The 16,965-nt window shown below is 42.9% G+C and overlaps 1 protein-coding gene across 3 annotated transcripts in view; it reads left to right on the top strand.

Annotated features, from left to right (window-relative positions):
- The window catches only part of SLIT3 (slit guidance ligand 3), a 482,483-nt gene that overhangs the window by 416,014 nt on the left and 49,504 nt on the right, over positions 1-16,965 (top strand). For all 3 annotated transcript variants that reach the window (XM_030957781.1, XM_030957783.1, XM_030957784.1), the window contains 2 exons: positions 7,723-7,820; positions 14,415-14,554. In XM_030957781.1, coding sequence (XP_030813641.1) covers positions 7,723-7,820; positions 14,415-14,554 — 238 coding nt within the window. The remainder of the gene's footprint in view (positions 1-7,722; positions 7,821-14,414; positions 14,555-16,965) is intronic.

Raw genomic sequence — 16,965 nt, forward strand, 5'->3', positions numbered from 1 at the left:
ATTATTGTTTAATCAGATGCCAGATGAAGCTAGACTGGCATAGGACATAACTATATAGTGGGTTTTAAATATTGTCTGTATTTTTACTTCTGATAGTAACACTGAGAAAGTTTGCATTCAGGCAGAGGGAGCTAAATCAGCTGAGTGATGGGAGGGGCAGCAGAAGAACAATATCAGGGTCCCTTCATAACCTGCTTTCTGTGCCATTTTACAAATAGTATTTCCCATGTTTATGAGCAGCAGGCAACTCTGTTGCAGTAGGGATGTGTCAGTGTAAGTACACCTGTGTAAACAGAGATGCTGAACTGAAAAAACAATTCAGATTGTTCTAGGTAAATTCAGATTTCTATTAAAAAACTTTTATTCCAAACTAGAGGTGGATGAAATAAATTGTTATTTCATGTTAAATTAATTGGCTTCTGAACAGCAGTCCTCAGAAGGCACATTTTTATTACCCCATTAGGATGAGAGACTGAAGAGAAAGAATTAATCCATCCCCAGTGTGAGTGGGGATTCATCCCTGAAGTGTGGGTCTCTGTAGCAAGGTCTGTGCTCAGAAGGAGGAGTCACAAGATTTTTGTGAACAACAGATGATCAAAATCTCTCAACTTCCACCTGGCAATCTGAAAGCAGTCTGATCCAAAATTGCTGTGATATTTTCTGTGCCTTGCCAAATAATTTGTATATATGCCTGAGCAGATGGATCTAACACAGGCCCTGCCAGCTCTTCTGCTTGTTTGACCTTGCCAATGAGCATCAGATGCATCTTTTCCAGACTGAGGCTTAGCCACTGTGTCCATGGCCAGAAAGAGCATAAACAAGGAAAAGAGTTTCACCTGGTTCTGCTGAAGAGCTTCTCACTGCTGGGTGTCGATAGCAGGGTGTCAGCTGTCTGCATGAATCTCAATATCAGTTTCAAATTATATTTGAAACTCACTGCTAAAGTAACAACCCTTCCCAATGCTGTGCTGTTTAGTCCTTCCTTTAATAGAATTTAAGTCAATTTTACATTTGGAAGTTAGTTCCATTCCTCACACAGTTTACAACATCTCTAATTATTTGCTAGCGTTCCCTTCCCCAAGCTGTGTTTGCAGGGATCCATCCAGTCCCTTAGCACCACGTGCCCTGCTTGCTTCCATAGCTGCTGCCAGCCTTGCAGTACATGTAAAACCTCTTTTTATGGTCCCATTATAGCAAGTACTGGGTTTCCCTGCCTTGAAAGGCTCTGAAATATACAACCATGAATAGAACTTGAGAGAATTTTTCCCACCAAACTTGTGACTTAGCGTGTTGGCTGTGAGGCTGAATTTATGGTATCGTGTTTCCTTGGTCAATTATGCAAAATTCTTCTTGTTTCTTCTTTGTATTTATGGCTGTAAAATGTGTTTATTACAGGGAAAACTGCTGAATGCCTCATTCTTTTTTCCCAGCTTAATTTTCTAGTGGAACTGAAGTTTATGTGATAAAACTTTGTTCATGAGACATCACATTCCCTTCATGCCCTGGAAAATTTCAATTTACCCTCTAATTTTAACTATTTTAAGCAGAGGGATAAAGATTTCAAGTGGTGAAAGAAGTCACTGGTACAAATGCTATTAGGTCAAAATTAGCATCAGTTTATACCTTACTGGATAGCTGCATGGCACACCTTCAGGAAAACCTTTGATCAAAGTTCTCACTTTACTAAGCATAAAGGAAGTAAAACTCAAAGGAAAAAGCTGCATTCAGAAGTTCAGTCTGAATTCTCTTTCTGTTCTGGGTGTCTGTGTCTTTTATTGCTTCTGGATTTTTCCCCTCTCCTTACTTCTTGTCCCATCCCATCTCATTTTTTTCATACAAAGCCTCAGGAAATCACTGTTGCACACCACATTTATCCCTTCCCTCTGCTGTTGGACCTTGCAAGTCTGAATTTAAGGGCAGGTCCCACTGGCACATCCAGGTGTAGCAACGCTCAAGTGTGTGCATCAACCTAGATCAGAATAATTCAGAAAATTATAAAATCCTTGCCACACTGTGGGAGCAGAGCACAGCTCAACAAAGTGGCTGCAAATGTCCATTTATTCTCCATTTCCCAGGATTAGGAGGTTGAAATGTTAAAGCTGGCAGATACTTGTGGGCTGGAATAACATTCCTGGGGATGCTCATGGAACACAGTGTTCTTCTCAGTTATCTTCCTGTGCATTTTCCTTCCAGCCTGTCATGAAGTGGAAGATTTACTAAGCCTTTTCCTTTAATGTAATGGTTTCTTATTAACTTCTGACCAGGAAACCCATAAGACAAGTGTTTAAATGTTTGTGAGACTGAGACTTGGATGTGGATGCATCACTCCCACAATTAGGAATGTAAAGGACAGAGTGTGCAATACAGTGTCTTTGTAGATGCAATTTTGCCTGTTTTCCCTAAAAGCTTTAGCTGTATTTAGACCTTGATAATTAAGTTGTTTATGAAAATTTCCTGGTTCTTAATTTAAAGTCTCTATCAACTATATTTGTCTTCATTTAGTATTTTTGCTAAACACATGAATGCTACCATCTGTTCTCCACATATACCATCTAACTAAAATTTATTACGAGCACATTGTATGTTGTTAACAAGTCGAATAAACTTTGGTATTTCTGTTGTAGAGCTCATTTTTCCAGCATGCTGTGAAACACTGTAGTCATTGAACAGGGCTGTAATTAGCTGCAAAGAGGTGTCCCTGGTCACAAACCAGTGAGGCTGGACAGATTCCTGCCTGTCTGCAGGTGTCTCCCTGGCTGCCTGGGTCGTGTTTCTCCTGCAGTCAGCAGTGATGGTTTTACACACCAGGAGGTTTCCACCTTCTGCCTGTGCTGTGGTGGTGTTTCCACCCCTTATCTGTGCCCTACTGCTGATAAAACAGGAGAAGGATCACACTAGGATGGACAGAATTCAAACCTCTGTCACGTGGGTGTGAATGAAACTCTTGGTCTACACAGACAATGCTGATTCTTGAAAATTAATTGAAAAAATTATTGCAGTGGTTGAAACAGTGTCAAGGCAAATGAGTGGTTTTTTCACTCTATTATCCCTTGTTCTTCCTGCTGAGGGTTCTTATTAGGTTTTGCTACTTGTTATTGGGTGTTTTATTGATCATGATATAATGTTCCCAGTATTGGATCCTTGTAAAAGCTGGAATTTGGCACAGCAGTGCTGAGGAACAGCTTGTAGATACAGCAATGCCCAGTATGGGTAATTTCAAACAAAAAAATGACTCTTTATAGGTATGGTGACTAGTTCTGTTCTCATTCACTGAAACATGCAGCTGGAGCGGCCCAGATAAAGTCTGGACCAGCTGAGGTACTTCAGGTTCAAAAGGACAGCTGGACTCTGATATATATCTTCTAATAAGTTGCAGAAATTTCCTGTTTCAATGCCTAAACCTTTCCCCTCCTACAGAAAATTAGAGAAAATATATAGAAGTGTTTTGGATCTGATGCCTTCCTATCAGACTAGACAAAAATTTATAGTATCCTAAAAGCTCTAGAAGTAAAATATTGCACACAGAGGGACCTTCATCCTCTTTCTCTGAATTGCTGAGACAGTCCTATCTTCTTGCCTGTCCTTGAAACAAGTGTGCACCTCTATTTCTGCTTCAGACCCCATTAAAAGGCTCTTTAGTCTCGAAGCAAATAGACAATATTCTCCTTTGTAACAATAGTTATTTCCAGGCAATGTAACTCAAGGAGTATTTCCCAACTCACAGATAAATTAATTTTAGTGATGCTTGACAGCAATTCCATTTTTCCAGTAAGAAGTCTTACAGTAAATTGAGACTGGAGAATTGCGTTATTCATTTGAAAGATGTTTCTAGAATGTCTTTAGGCTCTTCTGGGTAGTGACAGTCTCATACAGAAATGAAATGGCCTTGCTTTGCTGTAGATTTATTAGTACCACTATTTTCTGCAGCTTCTCTCCTCTCAGAGTTCCTTGTTTTCCAAAGTCTTCCTTGTTAGAGAAGTTGTGCTTGCTTTGTGGGCTTGCTGTTGATAAAGTCAGCTCTGAGAAGATAATCCTCAGAGGAGGATTAAATGTTGTTTGCCCATTTATTACAATGAGTAAACTGAGTCAGAGAGACTCTAATTTTCTTAAAGGCACATAGAAACCCATTGTTGCAGTTTCCTGATTCAGCAGCACATTCTGATGGGTTTCCATGCTGCCTGAGGCCCAAAAAGCCAATAATTCAGCCATGTTCAGTACAGAAATGAGAGCAAAATTTGTCATGCAAAACTTCATGTGCCAGTGCAAGAGACTGAAGGGGCCTTGCTCTCATTTTAACATTTATCTTTATTAAATTTTTACAAGAACATTCAAATTAATCTGAGTAATTATAGTGGAAGTGATGGGCCTGTTTTACTTGGTGTTCAGCTGTGACAAAAACCTTCAGAAAAACAGATGCTTTGCTGCTTGCTCCGCTTGGCTGCCAGGGGTTTAATATTTTAATGATACAGGGGTGAAGAGTTTGCATGAAATAGAAGTAGCTGATGTTAGTGAAGTACCTATATAACAATCAATTCTCCAGGGACACAGGAAAAGTATAAAAGTGAAGCTTCCGGCTTCACTACAAGAAGGTGGTGAACTGTGACCATGATATTTTCCGAAAAATCCTTTCACCAGGATTTCTTCTCCTGGGAAGCTGAGAAGCCTCAGAAAAGAATGAAATCAATAATTATCTGATTGCTTGGGAATGTGGTCTGAAAATCGTTTACCAATAGGTGCATCTTTGATTGGTTCCATGTAAATTGGTTTTAATTAATGACCAATCACCATCAGCTGTGGCAAACTCTGAGGAGTCAGGAGCTTTCCCTATCATTCTTGTTCAGCCTTCTGAAGTATCCTTTCTCTTTTCTTTAGTATAGTTTTAGTATATAATTTCTTAATGGAATGGAATGGAATGGAATGGAATGGAATGGAATGGAATGGAATAGAATAGAATAATAAATCAGCCTTCTGAGAACTTGGAGTCAGATTCTCATCTCTCACCTTGTCCTGGGGACCTCACAACACCCCAGTGAGCAGCCAGGACTCAGGGCACAGATGGAGGAGGGATGGCAGTGCTGGAGCAGGGTGGATCAGTGTCACCGTTCACGGTTCTCATCCGCAAAGCGCCGCGGGCCGCATGGTGCCAAAATAAAACCTGCAGGAGCTTCCCTCGGCTCCATCCCAATCCTTGCCCGAGACATTTGGGGACTGGGGATCTCAGATGGAGGAGGACAGGCTGCTTGGCACACAGGGCACGGATGGAGCAGAGATCCTCTGTGCCAGGCCTTGGGCGAGCGCCGTGCGTGCTGCAGGCACTGCTGCGCTGGGATGGACTCACTGCCAGGCACGGTGGCCAGGGCTCTCTGGTGGCCTTTGGGGGATGAACTCACTGCCAGCCACACTGGCCAGGGCTCTCTGGTGGCCTTTGGGGGATGAACTCACTGCCAGCCACACTGGCCAGGGCTCTCTGGTGGCCTTTGGGGGATGAACTCACTGCCAGCCACACTGGCCAGGGCTCTCTGGTGGCCTTTGGGGGATGAACTCACTGCCCTGCACGGTGGCCAGGGCTCTCTGGTGGCCTTTGGAAGTATTTCTCTCCTGATACAGCCGTGGAGAAGTCTCTCCCTCTTGTATTTGCAGGAATTTTAAAATGCAAAGCTGCGTCTCCTTGCTCTGGGGAATGCTGGAGACAGAGCCTCAGGAAATACAGCTTTGTTAACAAAGCTCCTCTGTGGTGTTGGATGAAATTATAATATAAAATATATAATATATGTGTATATCTACATATTGCTGGAGGCCAACAGTATGAGGCTCAATAAGGTCAAGTGCTGGAGCCTGTCCTTGGGGCACAACAAGCCCTGCAGCACCAGGCTGAGGGCAGAGGGGCTGGAAAGCTGCCAGGCAGGAAAGAACCAGGAGGGGCTGGTCTCCAGAGGCTCAACATGACCCCATGTGCCCAGGTGGGCAAGTGGCTTGTACCAGAAATAGATTGTCCCCCTGTACTCAGCACTGGTGGGGCCACACCTCGAGTGCTGTGTCCAGCTCTGGCCACCATCACTGCAAGACATTGAGGGGCTGGAGTGTGTCCAGAGAAGGGAACAGAGCTGGGGAAGGGTCTGGATAGTCCCAAAGAGTGGCTGAGGGATCTGGGGGGCCCAGCCTGGAGAAAAGGAGGCTCAGGGGTGACCTCCTCCCTCTCCACAAGTCCCTGACAGGAGCATGCAGCCAGGTGGAGATCAGGCTCTGCTCCCTGGCAGCTGGCAATGGGACAAGAGGAAATGGCCTCAAGCTGTGCCAGGGAAGGTTCAGGCTGGATTATCAGGAAAATCTGCTTCACTGAAATGGTTGCTAGGCATTGGAATGAGCTGCCTAGGAAGGGGATGGAGTGCTGATCTCTGGAGGTGCTCCAGAAACAGCTGGGTGTGGCACTCGGTGCTCTGGTCTGGTTGTCATGGTGGGGATCAGCCAAAGGTTGGGTTGGATCCTGTAAGTCCTTTCCAGCCTAGTGATTCTGTGATGATCAGTGGGCCTCACTTCTTCACAAAGACTTCTCTGTTCTTCACATGATGGCCACATGGCCTGCCTGCTGCCAAGTACTGAAGCTTTCAGTGGTATTTGGAGGACTGACCCATAGGACACGTGAGCAAGAGCCAAGCACCAGGAGTGGACAGACCTGAACAATTGAACCCTTTACTAAAGTTCACACTCAGAAGCTGATTTGGGTTTTTTATGCCTTGGTTAGGTTTAAAAATGCACCAATTTCAATATAAGCATTCTAGAGACAAATTAAGACAAAAAAACCAGCTACGTGGACTGAATTGAATTATTGTATCTCCCAAGATATTTTTCTCCCGGTAGATGAGTTGGCAGAGGTCCACTGCTAGCAGGATCTTCAGCAGGAAGAGCAGAGTGATCTCTTGATCTTCTTGTGGTTGCTCAGATCCTTTGAGTATGGAGGCTTTTGGGTGGCTTTACTCCACCCTACTGTGTCAGTAACTGAAAAGCAAAACCAAGCTCTTCAATGTATTTGCCAGTTTTACAAATAGCTTGTACTCATCGGCAGAATGTCACGAACAGAGAAATATGTTTATGCCTTGAAGAGGAAATAAAAGTCAGTAGCAGTGGAGGTGGCTCAAGCTGGTGAGGTTCAGCCAGAGCTGAGGTATTTTCTAGGGCAATCCTAAAGAATGGAACTGAGTCAATGATGAACTCTTGGTGTGTTGTGTGCAGAAATTCAAGCTCAGCTCTGAGCACACCAAGGGCCTCTCCCCTGTGGCTCTGACTGTGGTAATGAGCAGCCTGTGCTGCTGCAGGGTTTTACTGAGTGCCTGGTGAGTGCACTTGGTGAGTGCTGACTCCACCTGGGCTTGTGCTCACTGTGTGTGGCCTTCTGCTTACCTTTGGTCCTGAGTCCTTCTCTTCATTGTAACTAACATTAAAGTGTGTTGGAATGATGGTGAAACCAGCTGTTTCCTTAAAACACTCCAGTGAAAGAGTTCATTACAGTCTTGAACCTGAACCGACACTGAGGTACCCACCAGTCCCATTGGATAAAACAGCTGCCCTGGCAAATTCTCACTGAAGTCATGAATAAATCTGATCATCAATAAAGAAGATTAGGGGATGTTGTGGGTCTGAAGATCACAGACCTCTTGGAAGTGGTGCCACAAGAGACACTGATGAGTGTTACTAACATTGTTTCTTTTGAATTTTCCCAAATAGGGTCGAGACTGCAGTGTGCCCATTAATTCCTGCATTCAGAATCCATGTCAGAATGGAGGGACCTGCCACCTCACAGAGGCAAATAAAGATGGATTCAGGTAGTAGCACAAAGTTCATTTAAAATGAGATGATAAAATTTAATGTGTTTCTGCTTTGCATTAATGAACTGTAATGGCTACTTTATAGAAACTTCTGCATGTGGCATTTCCATTTGCCATACTAAACTATTGCTTTGGTTTCCTTGGTGTGACATATCATTTCCTGTGAAACAGGCCTCCTTATTTCCTCATAATGCAATATACATTTAAGAGCTTTTGAGCAGTCTCTATGTTCTGCATTGTATTGTCTGTATCCTAATTTTCCTTGGGGCATTTCAGGCTCACATCTAAGCTGTTTTTGTATTTGTAAAGTGAGCATCTGTTGCTTGACAGCCAGATCCAAAATGTTTTCATACTGAAGAATCTTGCAGACAAACAGGCTTTAAAGAAACAATTAAAAAGCACAGGGAAATTGCCACATCTTAAGCATTGTGCTGCAAGGGAATAACCTTGCAGCTGGATATTGTGGATCTCAGTTTGCCCATATTACAAAAATGTAGCATAGGTTGGGATGCTCTGAGAGAAGTCCAGAAATTTTAATGAGATAGCTGGGAGATCTGCACTGCTGCAGGCACTACTTCACAGCTAAGAAAATACAAGTTTGAGGCTTTGGTCACTCGTTGTCATTCAAGTTGATAGAAAGTTTCTTTTTTAAAAAGAGCTACTAGAATTTTCATAGATTTGCTCCTCCACTTTTGTGCTGTTTCTTGCAAAAGAAGAAGCAGTAAACAGAAGAAATGCCCCCATGCTTCTCTCTGTGCCCACCCTGAAGAATTCCCTGCTTCCAGAAGCAGATGCAGCAGATTACGGAACACTGCTTATTACAGAGGAAAAGCACAGGTGGATGGGGATGAAGAGAACTGCCAGGCTCTGTAATGAACAGCGGCTGGAGGTTTCCAGCGTGGAGAACAGGAGCAGGCATGGCCCCATCTCCATCAGGGGCAGCTCAGGGCTCAGCTGGAGCACCTGTGGCAGCCCCTGAGCAGAGCAGAGGTGTCTCCTGAGCCAAGATGTGTCAGCAGGGTCACGGTGCTGGGAGAAGAGGGGGAGGCTCAGCAGGTCACAACACCTCCAGGTGGTCCTGCTGCTCAGCAGACTCCATAGATTCTGGTGAAGTCACTCCTCTGGTCTGATCTGCCTCCTCTTGATTCAGATTTTAGCAGGCCCAGCAATTTTTGGAGTAAAAGTTCATGTTCAGTTTCTGCTTAATGGTCTGGTAGACTTCAGTCCATTTTCCTTTCCGGTCACTCATGTACACAGCTTTTTCCAGCTTGTGCCAATGTAAAACTGCACCACATTAGAATATCTGGAGTTTGTCACTCAGTACACATTTTTCAAAAATATAGCTGATACTAAAAATGCAGTAATAAAACATTTTATAATATCCATAATACTAGAATGAGAGCCTTCCACATATATTTTGGATTGGGTTTTTCTTTAGCATTTTTGTTTTGTTCTGTGGTAGCAGATAAAGAGTTATGAATGGCCTGGATTGAGAGCTACTTCTGCATTTCTCTCATGAATTGAATGAATTTTACAATTTCAGAGGCTTTGCCTCAGTTCCAAATGAGCATTGTTTTTGAGATCCTTTATAAAACTGCAGGGGTGGTTTTGTTGCTGAACAACATTCGAGGCTTTATAGGGAAGGATCCTGCTTTTTATAGTCATTTATATAGTTTCAGTTGGTCTAATAAAAGACACATAAAACCGTATCTCATCAAAACCCTGCTGCATGAAATTGAATGTTCAGCATATGCATTGCTCCATTTTCTCCTTGTTTTTACTTCAGTCAGTCCATAACCTCTGTGGCTCTGCAGGACTGTGGAGCTTTATCATGGCTTTGGGAAATGTGGTGTGGAGATGGAACAGTCAGTGACAAGGAAGATATAGAAACCTTTCAGGATTGAACTTGGTTGGTTGGGCTGGGGTTTTTTGGTGGGAAATCTCTCCAGTGGATGGCAGCAGTCAGAGTTCTGTGCATCTAAACTGTGCTCACCAGGATGGGAAAACGCTGCCCCATGTTATGTGCTGTGAGGAAGCGGATGTCAGAAACATTTTCATGAGAGGCCTCCTTGGATTTTTTTTTTTGTTGTGTGGCCTGTAAAAGAAATTATATCTTCTGTATATTCTCTTCCCTAGGGAAATATATTCATGCACAAGCCCTGCTGCCAAACTTGTCAAATCTTTACTCTTGTAAAAAGGAAACTTAAGCCAAAGTTCTCTCCCTGTGAAATGCCAAGCTGTTTAACTCTCAAGTTTCTGTGGCCTTAGACAAGAAAATTACCATTTGAAATAATGCTAAGGTGGTGATGTTCCCCCCAAAGACAGGAAGCTCTTAGTTATGACTGAGATTCCAGCCCAAGGCCCCCGCTGTGCCTGGTGCCCACAAGGGCTGTCAGCAGCAGGGGCTGAGGCACTCAGGTTTGCTGGAATGGCAGATCCTGGTGGGACAGCCAAGGGCAAAGGTTCAGCTGCAGTTACCCCCTCCTCTTTTACCCTTGCACTTTTTCAATCCTGAGTCATTTTCATATTCTCTTCCTTCAAGTAGGGGTGACCTCTGTGTTGAGGAGTAGATAAGTGACATGGTGTGGCTCAGAGGAGTGGAAACGTGAAGTTCTTCTGTGGTATTTTCTGGGGTCCCCATTGTTGGAAGGAAATGATGAATCTGACTCCATGTTCTTAGAAGGCTAATTTATATTATATTATATTATATTATATTATATTATATTATATTATATTATATTATATTATATTATATTATATTATATTATATTATATTATATTATATTATATTATATTATATTATATTATATTATATTATATTATATCATATCATATCATATCATATCATATCATATCATATCATATCATATCATATCATATCATATTACACTATACTAAAATTATACCAAAGAATAGAGAATGGATACTTACAGAAGGCTAAAAGATACTAATGAAAAACTCATTATTCCTTCCAGAGTCCCAACACAGCCTGACCGTGATCGGTCATTAAGTTAAAACAATTCAGATGAAACCAATCAAACAGCCACCTGTTGGATAAACAATCTCCAAACCCCATTCCAAAGCAGCAAAACGCAGGAGAAGCAAATGAGATAATATTGTTTTCCTTTTTCTCTGAGGCTTCTCAGCTTCCCAGGAGACGAATGCTGGGCAAGGGGATTTTTCAGAAAATACGATGGTGACATTCTTCCTCCCTTTGAATTGCTGATTCTAATCTAATCTGTGCCTAATGTGACAAAAGGTTGCCCAAAAAGTCACTTATTAAGACTGATGGGAGAGGTGGCCAGTGAGACATGTCCTGGTGGTTCAGCACATGTAGAGGGGAGGCTTTGGCAGGAGCAGAGCTGTCACAGGCAGCAGCTGATCCCTGCTAACCTGCGGTGCTGGGACACAAAGGCTCTGGGTTATTTTAACTTTTCTCCATACAAAACCCCCTCTGGTTCCCAGACCGCTTTTTTTAGCATTTTCCACAAACTGTAAGTGCCCTCATAAATGTAAAATCCTGGAACTGATTAACTGCCTAGTGTTAATTCTGCCTAGTTCAAGGAAAAACATTGCACTTCCAGACTTTCAGGCTACTCCATTGGGATCTAGACATAAAAGGCATCTTTACCATGTAATATTCCTGAAAGAATTTGCTATATCTATTTAAAAGCATTTTTGAAACTTGACACAATGTATGGATATCTATTTTAAACAAACAGATGCTAATTTTTTTTTTCATTAGAGTTTATTTTAAAAATCTAGTACAGTAAACTTTAAAAATTGCCAGCTTGAAAAACCTTAAAAAATGCTTTGGGTCCAAAAGTTTACCCCAAAATGTTGGCATTTGTGTTCCCTTGAAACTTCACGAGGATAATGGGATGTTATGTAATTCTTTATAGGAAAACACAACACCAATCCCTGAACAGGAGGAATAGGGAATTTGGACTTTTATTAAAACACAGTTGTTTCCTGCATGGCTCCATTGTTTCCAACATCCACACGAAATGCTGTCTCACACTGCTTCACTACTGAGTCACTGCAAAGTTTTCATCGTTGTCTCTGGAATTCATTTTCTCCCTCGGTCAGCTGGAACCCAAGTTTGATGACCTTCCAGTCACTCAGCAGACTTCATTTTTCTTCTAAGCTTTTTCTGGGATAGTACATACAAACAGTCCCAAACTGCAATTCTTTCAACATGTGGTTCTATCCAGGCCCCAAGTTGTATGTTTTATCTTTTCATTTCAGGCCTCATATCTGGGACATTTGAATGCAAATCAAAATAAAGAATTGTACGTAAGCAATAATGTAAAGACTCCCTATACTACATAAGGACCAGTAGCCAAATGCCATCAATTATTCTGACATTTCACTGAGTATGGAATGTGTCCTAATACTGAGCAATTTATGTTAGCAATCCCAAATGAATTGTTACTAATGGTATCTCCACTGCAAACCATTACTGTGATAGTGTTTAATAATGTCATTTTTAATTGCATACACCCAAGCTGTCCCAGTCCTTTTGTGGAAGGAAAATGGTGTTATGTTCACATAAAAAACCACCAGCACAAAGCCACTCTTGTTGCTTTTCTTTAAATGGAGACAAAAATTTCTGTTCCCAAACTGAGACCTTGTCTTCCAAGCTGCAGCCTGGAGCATATTTGTATGAGTGAGTTATAAACCCCTGAAAATGGGGTTTTGTAATCAAAAATCAAGACATGATGAATGTATCACTGTATTTAATTAGATATCTTTAACCCCCTCCCTGACACTTGCATTGCCACAGAAGATGGTGTGCCAGCTCTTCTTTCTGCCTCCTGTGATCCTCTGGCTCTGGGTCAGCAAGGGGACATGTTTTATTAGCAATAATGAGCTTGAGACAGGAAAAGAAAATATTCCTTATTGATTTATTGTGCCCTAAATTGGATTTATTGGAGCAGTTTCGTTTTGGTTTTTCATGGTGAAGGTTTTCTAACCCTCATGACCTGTGGATGGTCCCTGCAGAATGAAGATGACTGAATGGGACCAGTGTCCCTCTTCTGGGCCCATCTGGGAGATCTTCCTTTTGTGGTGGCTCAAGAGACATTCCCTTCCCATTTTTTGTGCTCTTTATGACTCCTTTCTGAGATTGCACATCATGAGGAATCTAACCCAGCCCTCATGATCCAGCCTGGGACTCCTGAGGTGGATGCAGAGCTTTGTGCCATCCCTCCCTTGGGACTCTCTGCACTCTGCTCAGGCTGTGGCACACTGCAGGAAGGGAAGGGGAAATCCTGCAGTTCTTCATGGATTCTGAAGAGCTCCTTTCTCCCCAGGGCTTTCCCCATCTCCTGCATAAAGCAGGATAACCACCTCAGGTCCTCTTTGTCTGTCAGAGCTGGGAACAGCACCCTGCAGCTATGTCTGCCTTGGAAATCCTCCTGGTTTCCAAAAGCAGTGCATGGCAATTAGTGTGACTGCTGTGGTGCTTTCTGGTTTTCATCCTCGTCAATCAGTAGTGCTTTTTATTTGCTCAGTTTCTTTTCTGCCACCAGAGCCTGCATAAGAAAGGAAATGAACAGCAGAGGGAATGTGTAGTTTGGACTGGGACTGCAAACAGCCTTTTCTGTGACTACTGAACAGCAATGCTGGCACTTCAAAACTGACATTTCAAATATCACTTATGGCTTCTCAGAAGCCCCTGATATTACTGGAGCACTTAACTCCTGTTTTTAGACTCTCTTTTAGGAAACCCTGCCCTCCACCTCTTCATCACTTACAGATAGTTTAAAATATAAAGGTTCTGTTTGTAACTGTAGCTTCTAGATGTAGAGAGGAAATGGAGATTGAAAAAAAAAATCAAGTCATTCTCCAGCCATTTAGTTTTCCATCTTCCCCCTAGGGACCATACATCACACTCCTGTGAGATAAAATGTCTAGTGCAATTATTCTTCACTAGTGTCCACATCCTCACAGAGCCATTACTGGCTGTGCCATGCTCTGTGTTTTAGTTGAATTATCTGGGTATCATCAGCTCTTCTCCAAATAGATATTGAGGGAGCTGAAATCCTGCAGCACTTGTAAAAGCAATCATCCCCAAACATTTCTTGTTTGGACAAGTGACAAAGCAATAATGAGAAGAAAATGCTCACGTCTGTAAACTCAACTCAGGCTGCTGTTCTTTGAGGAGACCGAGGGATCTGAGAGCTGCCAAGCTGTCCTGGGACTGTGCAGTCCTCAGCAGGCAGATGTCCACATTCTCACAAAAACATCAGCAGGGAGGCCAAGGATTTGAATTCTGTGATGAATGTTTGCTCTCCTGCCCTGGAGTTGCTTACTTCAGCTAAGGGCCAACTTCCCAATAAAGCAGCAAAGGGAGCATGGCAGAGGCTCCTCAGGATGAGTTTTGTCTCCTGTAAATAATTACATGACCCCAGGAGCCATCAGACTGCATCTTTCACCAAACCCCTGGGGTTAAATTGCTCTATGCCTCACAGCAGCAGTGAATTTTGCTCCAACTGACTTTTATATGTTTTAATTTCAGTTTTATACCTTAGACCTCCTGTCCCTTTAGATCCATGCTAACTTTTTTTTGTTTTTCTTTCTCCAAAGCTGCTCTTGTCCTCTTGGGTATGAGGGGGAGAGGTGTGAAATAAACCCAGATGACTGTGAAGATAATGACTGTGAGAATAACTCTACGTGTGTGGATGGGATCAACAACTATGTGTGTCTCTGCCCTCCTAATTACACAGGTAAGAAAGGGCCACGACACAGAACAGGAATCCATGAGCAGTGCCTGAAGGGAAGGGTCCAAACTAAATAATGCTTATTTAGTGCATGAGCATATAATTAATTGAAAATCTAGTCCCCTTCTAAACAATCTGAATCTCTTCCTGGGAAAATGTTAATTTTACTAATATTGCAATATATGTGCTCACAAACAAACATGGCCACTTTTCTGAGTCAAAATACTAATGCCTCATTGTAAAATACATTAAAAATCAGTATTTAAGGGATCAGAGAAGTGTCTACTTCAGTGTGCATATTTTCAGTACTGAGCTTGATATACACCTGTCCTGAACCTTGGAAAACCTTGGCTTAGGGGGCTTGGCTTTCACCTGAGGTCTCAGGGCTCTGCATGTGTGAAATACAGTGAGTCTAACAATGTGCTGCTGAATTCCTGACCTCCATTTCACAGGTGGGTGAGCAAAGGCTCTGTAAGAGGCTGCAGGCTCAGGTGTTGTCCTCAGTGTGAGCCAGGTCACGGAGCAGGGGCAGCTGCTGGGTCTGTGGTCACAGGGCTTGGGGATGGAGTCAGAAATGGGATGAGGGTCTCCAGTGCTGTGCTGCATTGCAGATAAATTCCCTCCTAAACCTTCTGTGAGAGTGTCTGGGTTTGAAAAGCCAGGTGTCTGCCAAGGAAGGCAGGAGCCTCCCCTGAAATGGAAAATGCAAACCCCCTCCCTCTGAATTGGTATAATTTTGAAATTAAGGGGCTCTCAGGCAAAGATATGGGAGCAGGAATAAGTTATTTATTAGGGAAGAAAATAAAAATAAAATAAAATAATGCAGTAATACAAACCACACCACTGCCAGAGTTAGACCATGCCCTGCCCCCTGTGTGTCAGGGGTGGCACAGCCCCATCCCATGGGGGCTCAGCCCTCCTGCAGTGCCAGCTGTGCTGCTGCTGGAGCAGGGATCCTGCACAAGGGGGGAGTTTTCCTCTGCAGCTCCAGGGCTGCTGCAGATGGGCCTGGGCTCCCTCTGGCAATGCAGGGCAGCAGAAAGCTGCTCCTCTGGCAATGCAGTGGGCAAAGGCTGCTGTGCTGCTCCAGGCTCAGATTGGATCCAGGTAGGAATGCTTGGCTCCTCCCCTGGGCGCAGCATCTCCCCATGGGATGCTGGAATTGGATCAGCCCTGCAGGGACACTCACTGGCCATGGACAGAAGATAATTAATAATTAATGGCCCATTAACAGAAGAGATCTCCTGGAGAGAGGATGGGTTGTGGGAGAGATAAAGAAAACTGCCCAATGAACAGGAGATAACTGCCCTGCAGATAGGAATAGAATACACCCACCCATTTCCAGCCTAAGACCAAGAACAGAGACTCTCCTGAGTGGAATCTAAAAATGGTTTTGCTCAAGGCCTTCTGGAGCATTCCATGGACTCATTGACACAGCCCAGCCCTCCTGGCTCAGCATGGAGGGTGAGGAAACACCTGCAAGAGTTCCTGCTCTAGCCTTTGAAACGGGGTTATTGCCTCCTGAGCATGGAGAAGCAATGAAGGGCTTCGTGTATGCTGGAATATATTACATGTCAGGGGATTTAATGAGGATCAAGCTTGAGTGGCTGAGTAAGGCAGGAGGAAAGCTTCTAGAATTTCCAGACTCTTAAAATACTTTTGTGGCTGATACAAAGGAGGCCCATGGTAAATCTTCAGCTGAGAAAAGCCTTATGACTCAAATGTACATTTATTGGGTCTCTAAAATGATATTTCTGCCAAAACCTAAAAAAAAATTCAGCTTAGCAGAGTAAAGAGTTTTGCTTGTAGGATGTTGAGCCCATTGTGCTTACTTGTGCACTATTTATGTCAGCTACTCTTGGGTGGTTTCTAGCAGAACTCAGTGCAAGGAGGCAGAGTCTTTACATTTACAACAGGAAATGGATTTGACCAGCCAAGAAAAGACATATCCAGTAAGGAACTGAATCCAGCATATATGCAAATGCACTTTCCTTTCCACAAGATTATTGCAGAATCTTTTTTTTTTCCCAGACAATAAAGGTAGGAAAGAACTAGATTGGGATTTCTTCTCAAATGGCCATCTGGATAATGGCTAGGGAACTCATGTGATGCTTTAGAAATATTTTTACTCAACTTCCAGTGGGTTTTGTTTTGTTGATTTTTTGCTCTGTTGTTGTTTTTTGTCTGTGCTGTGCCTTTGCTGATTAGCAGGAGTTTGTCAAATACCAGAGCTCACTGTTGCCATGTGAGTAATATACAGCCACAGAAAATTTGCTATCATAGTGCAGGCAATAAGCTTGATTACAATTGAGAAAAAAAAAAAGAAACCAAAAAAAACTTTGAAGAAAATAAGGAAATACTTCCAGAAAATACTATATGAATCATAGGTGAAAAAGGTTGCAAAAATAGGGGTGTTG

The sequence above is a fragment of the Camarhynchus parvulus genome, chromosome 13, assembly GCF_901933205.1.
Source record: "Camarhynchus parvulus chromosome 13, STF_HiC, whole genome shotgun sequence".
Taxonomy (NCBI): Eukaryota; Metazoa; Chordata; class Aves; order Passeriformes; family Thraupidae; genus Camarhynchus; species Camarhynchus parvulus.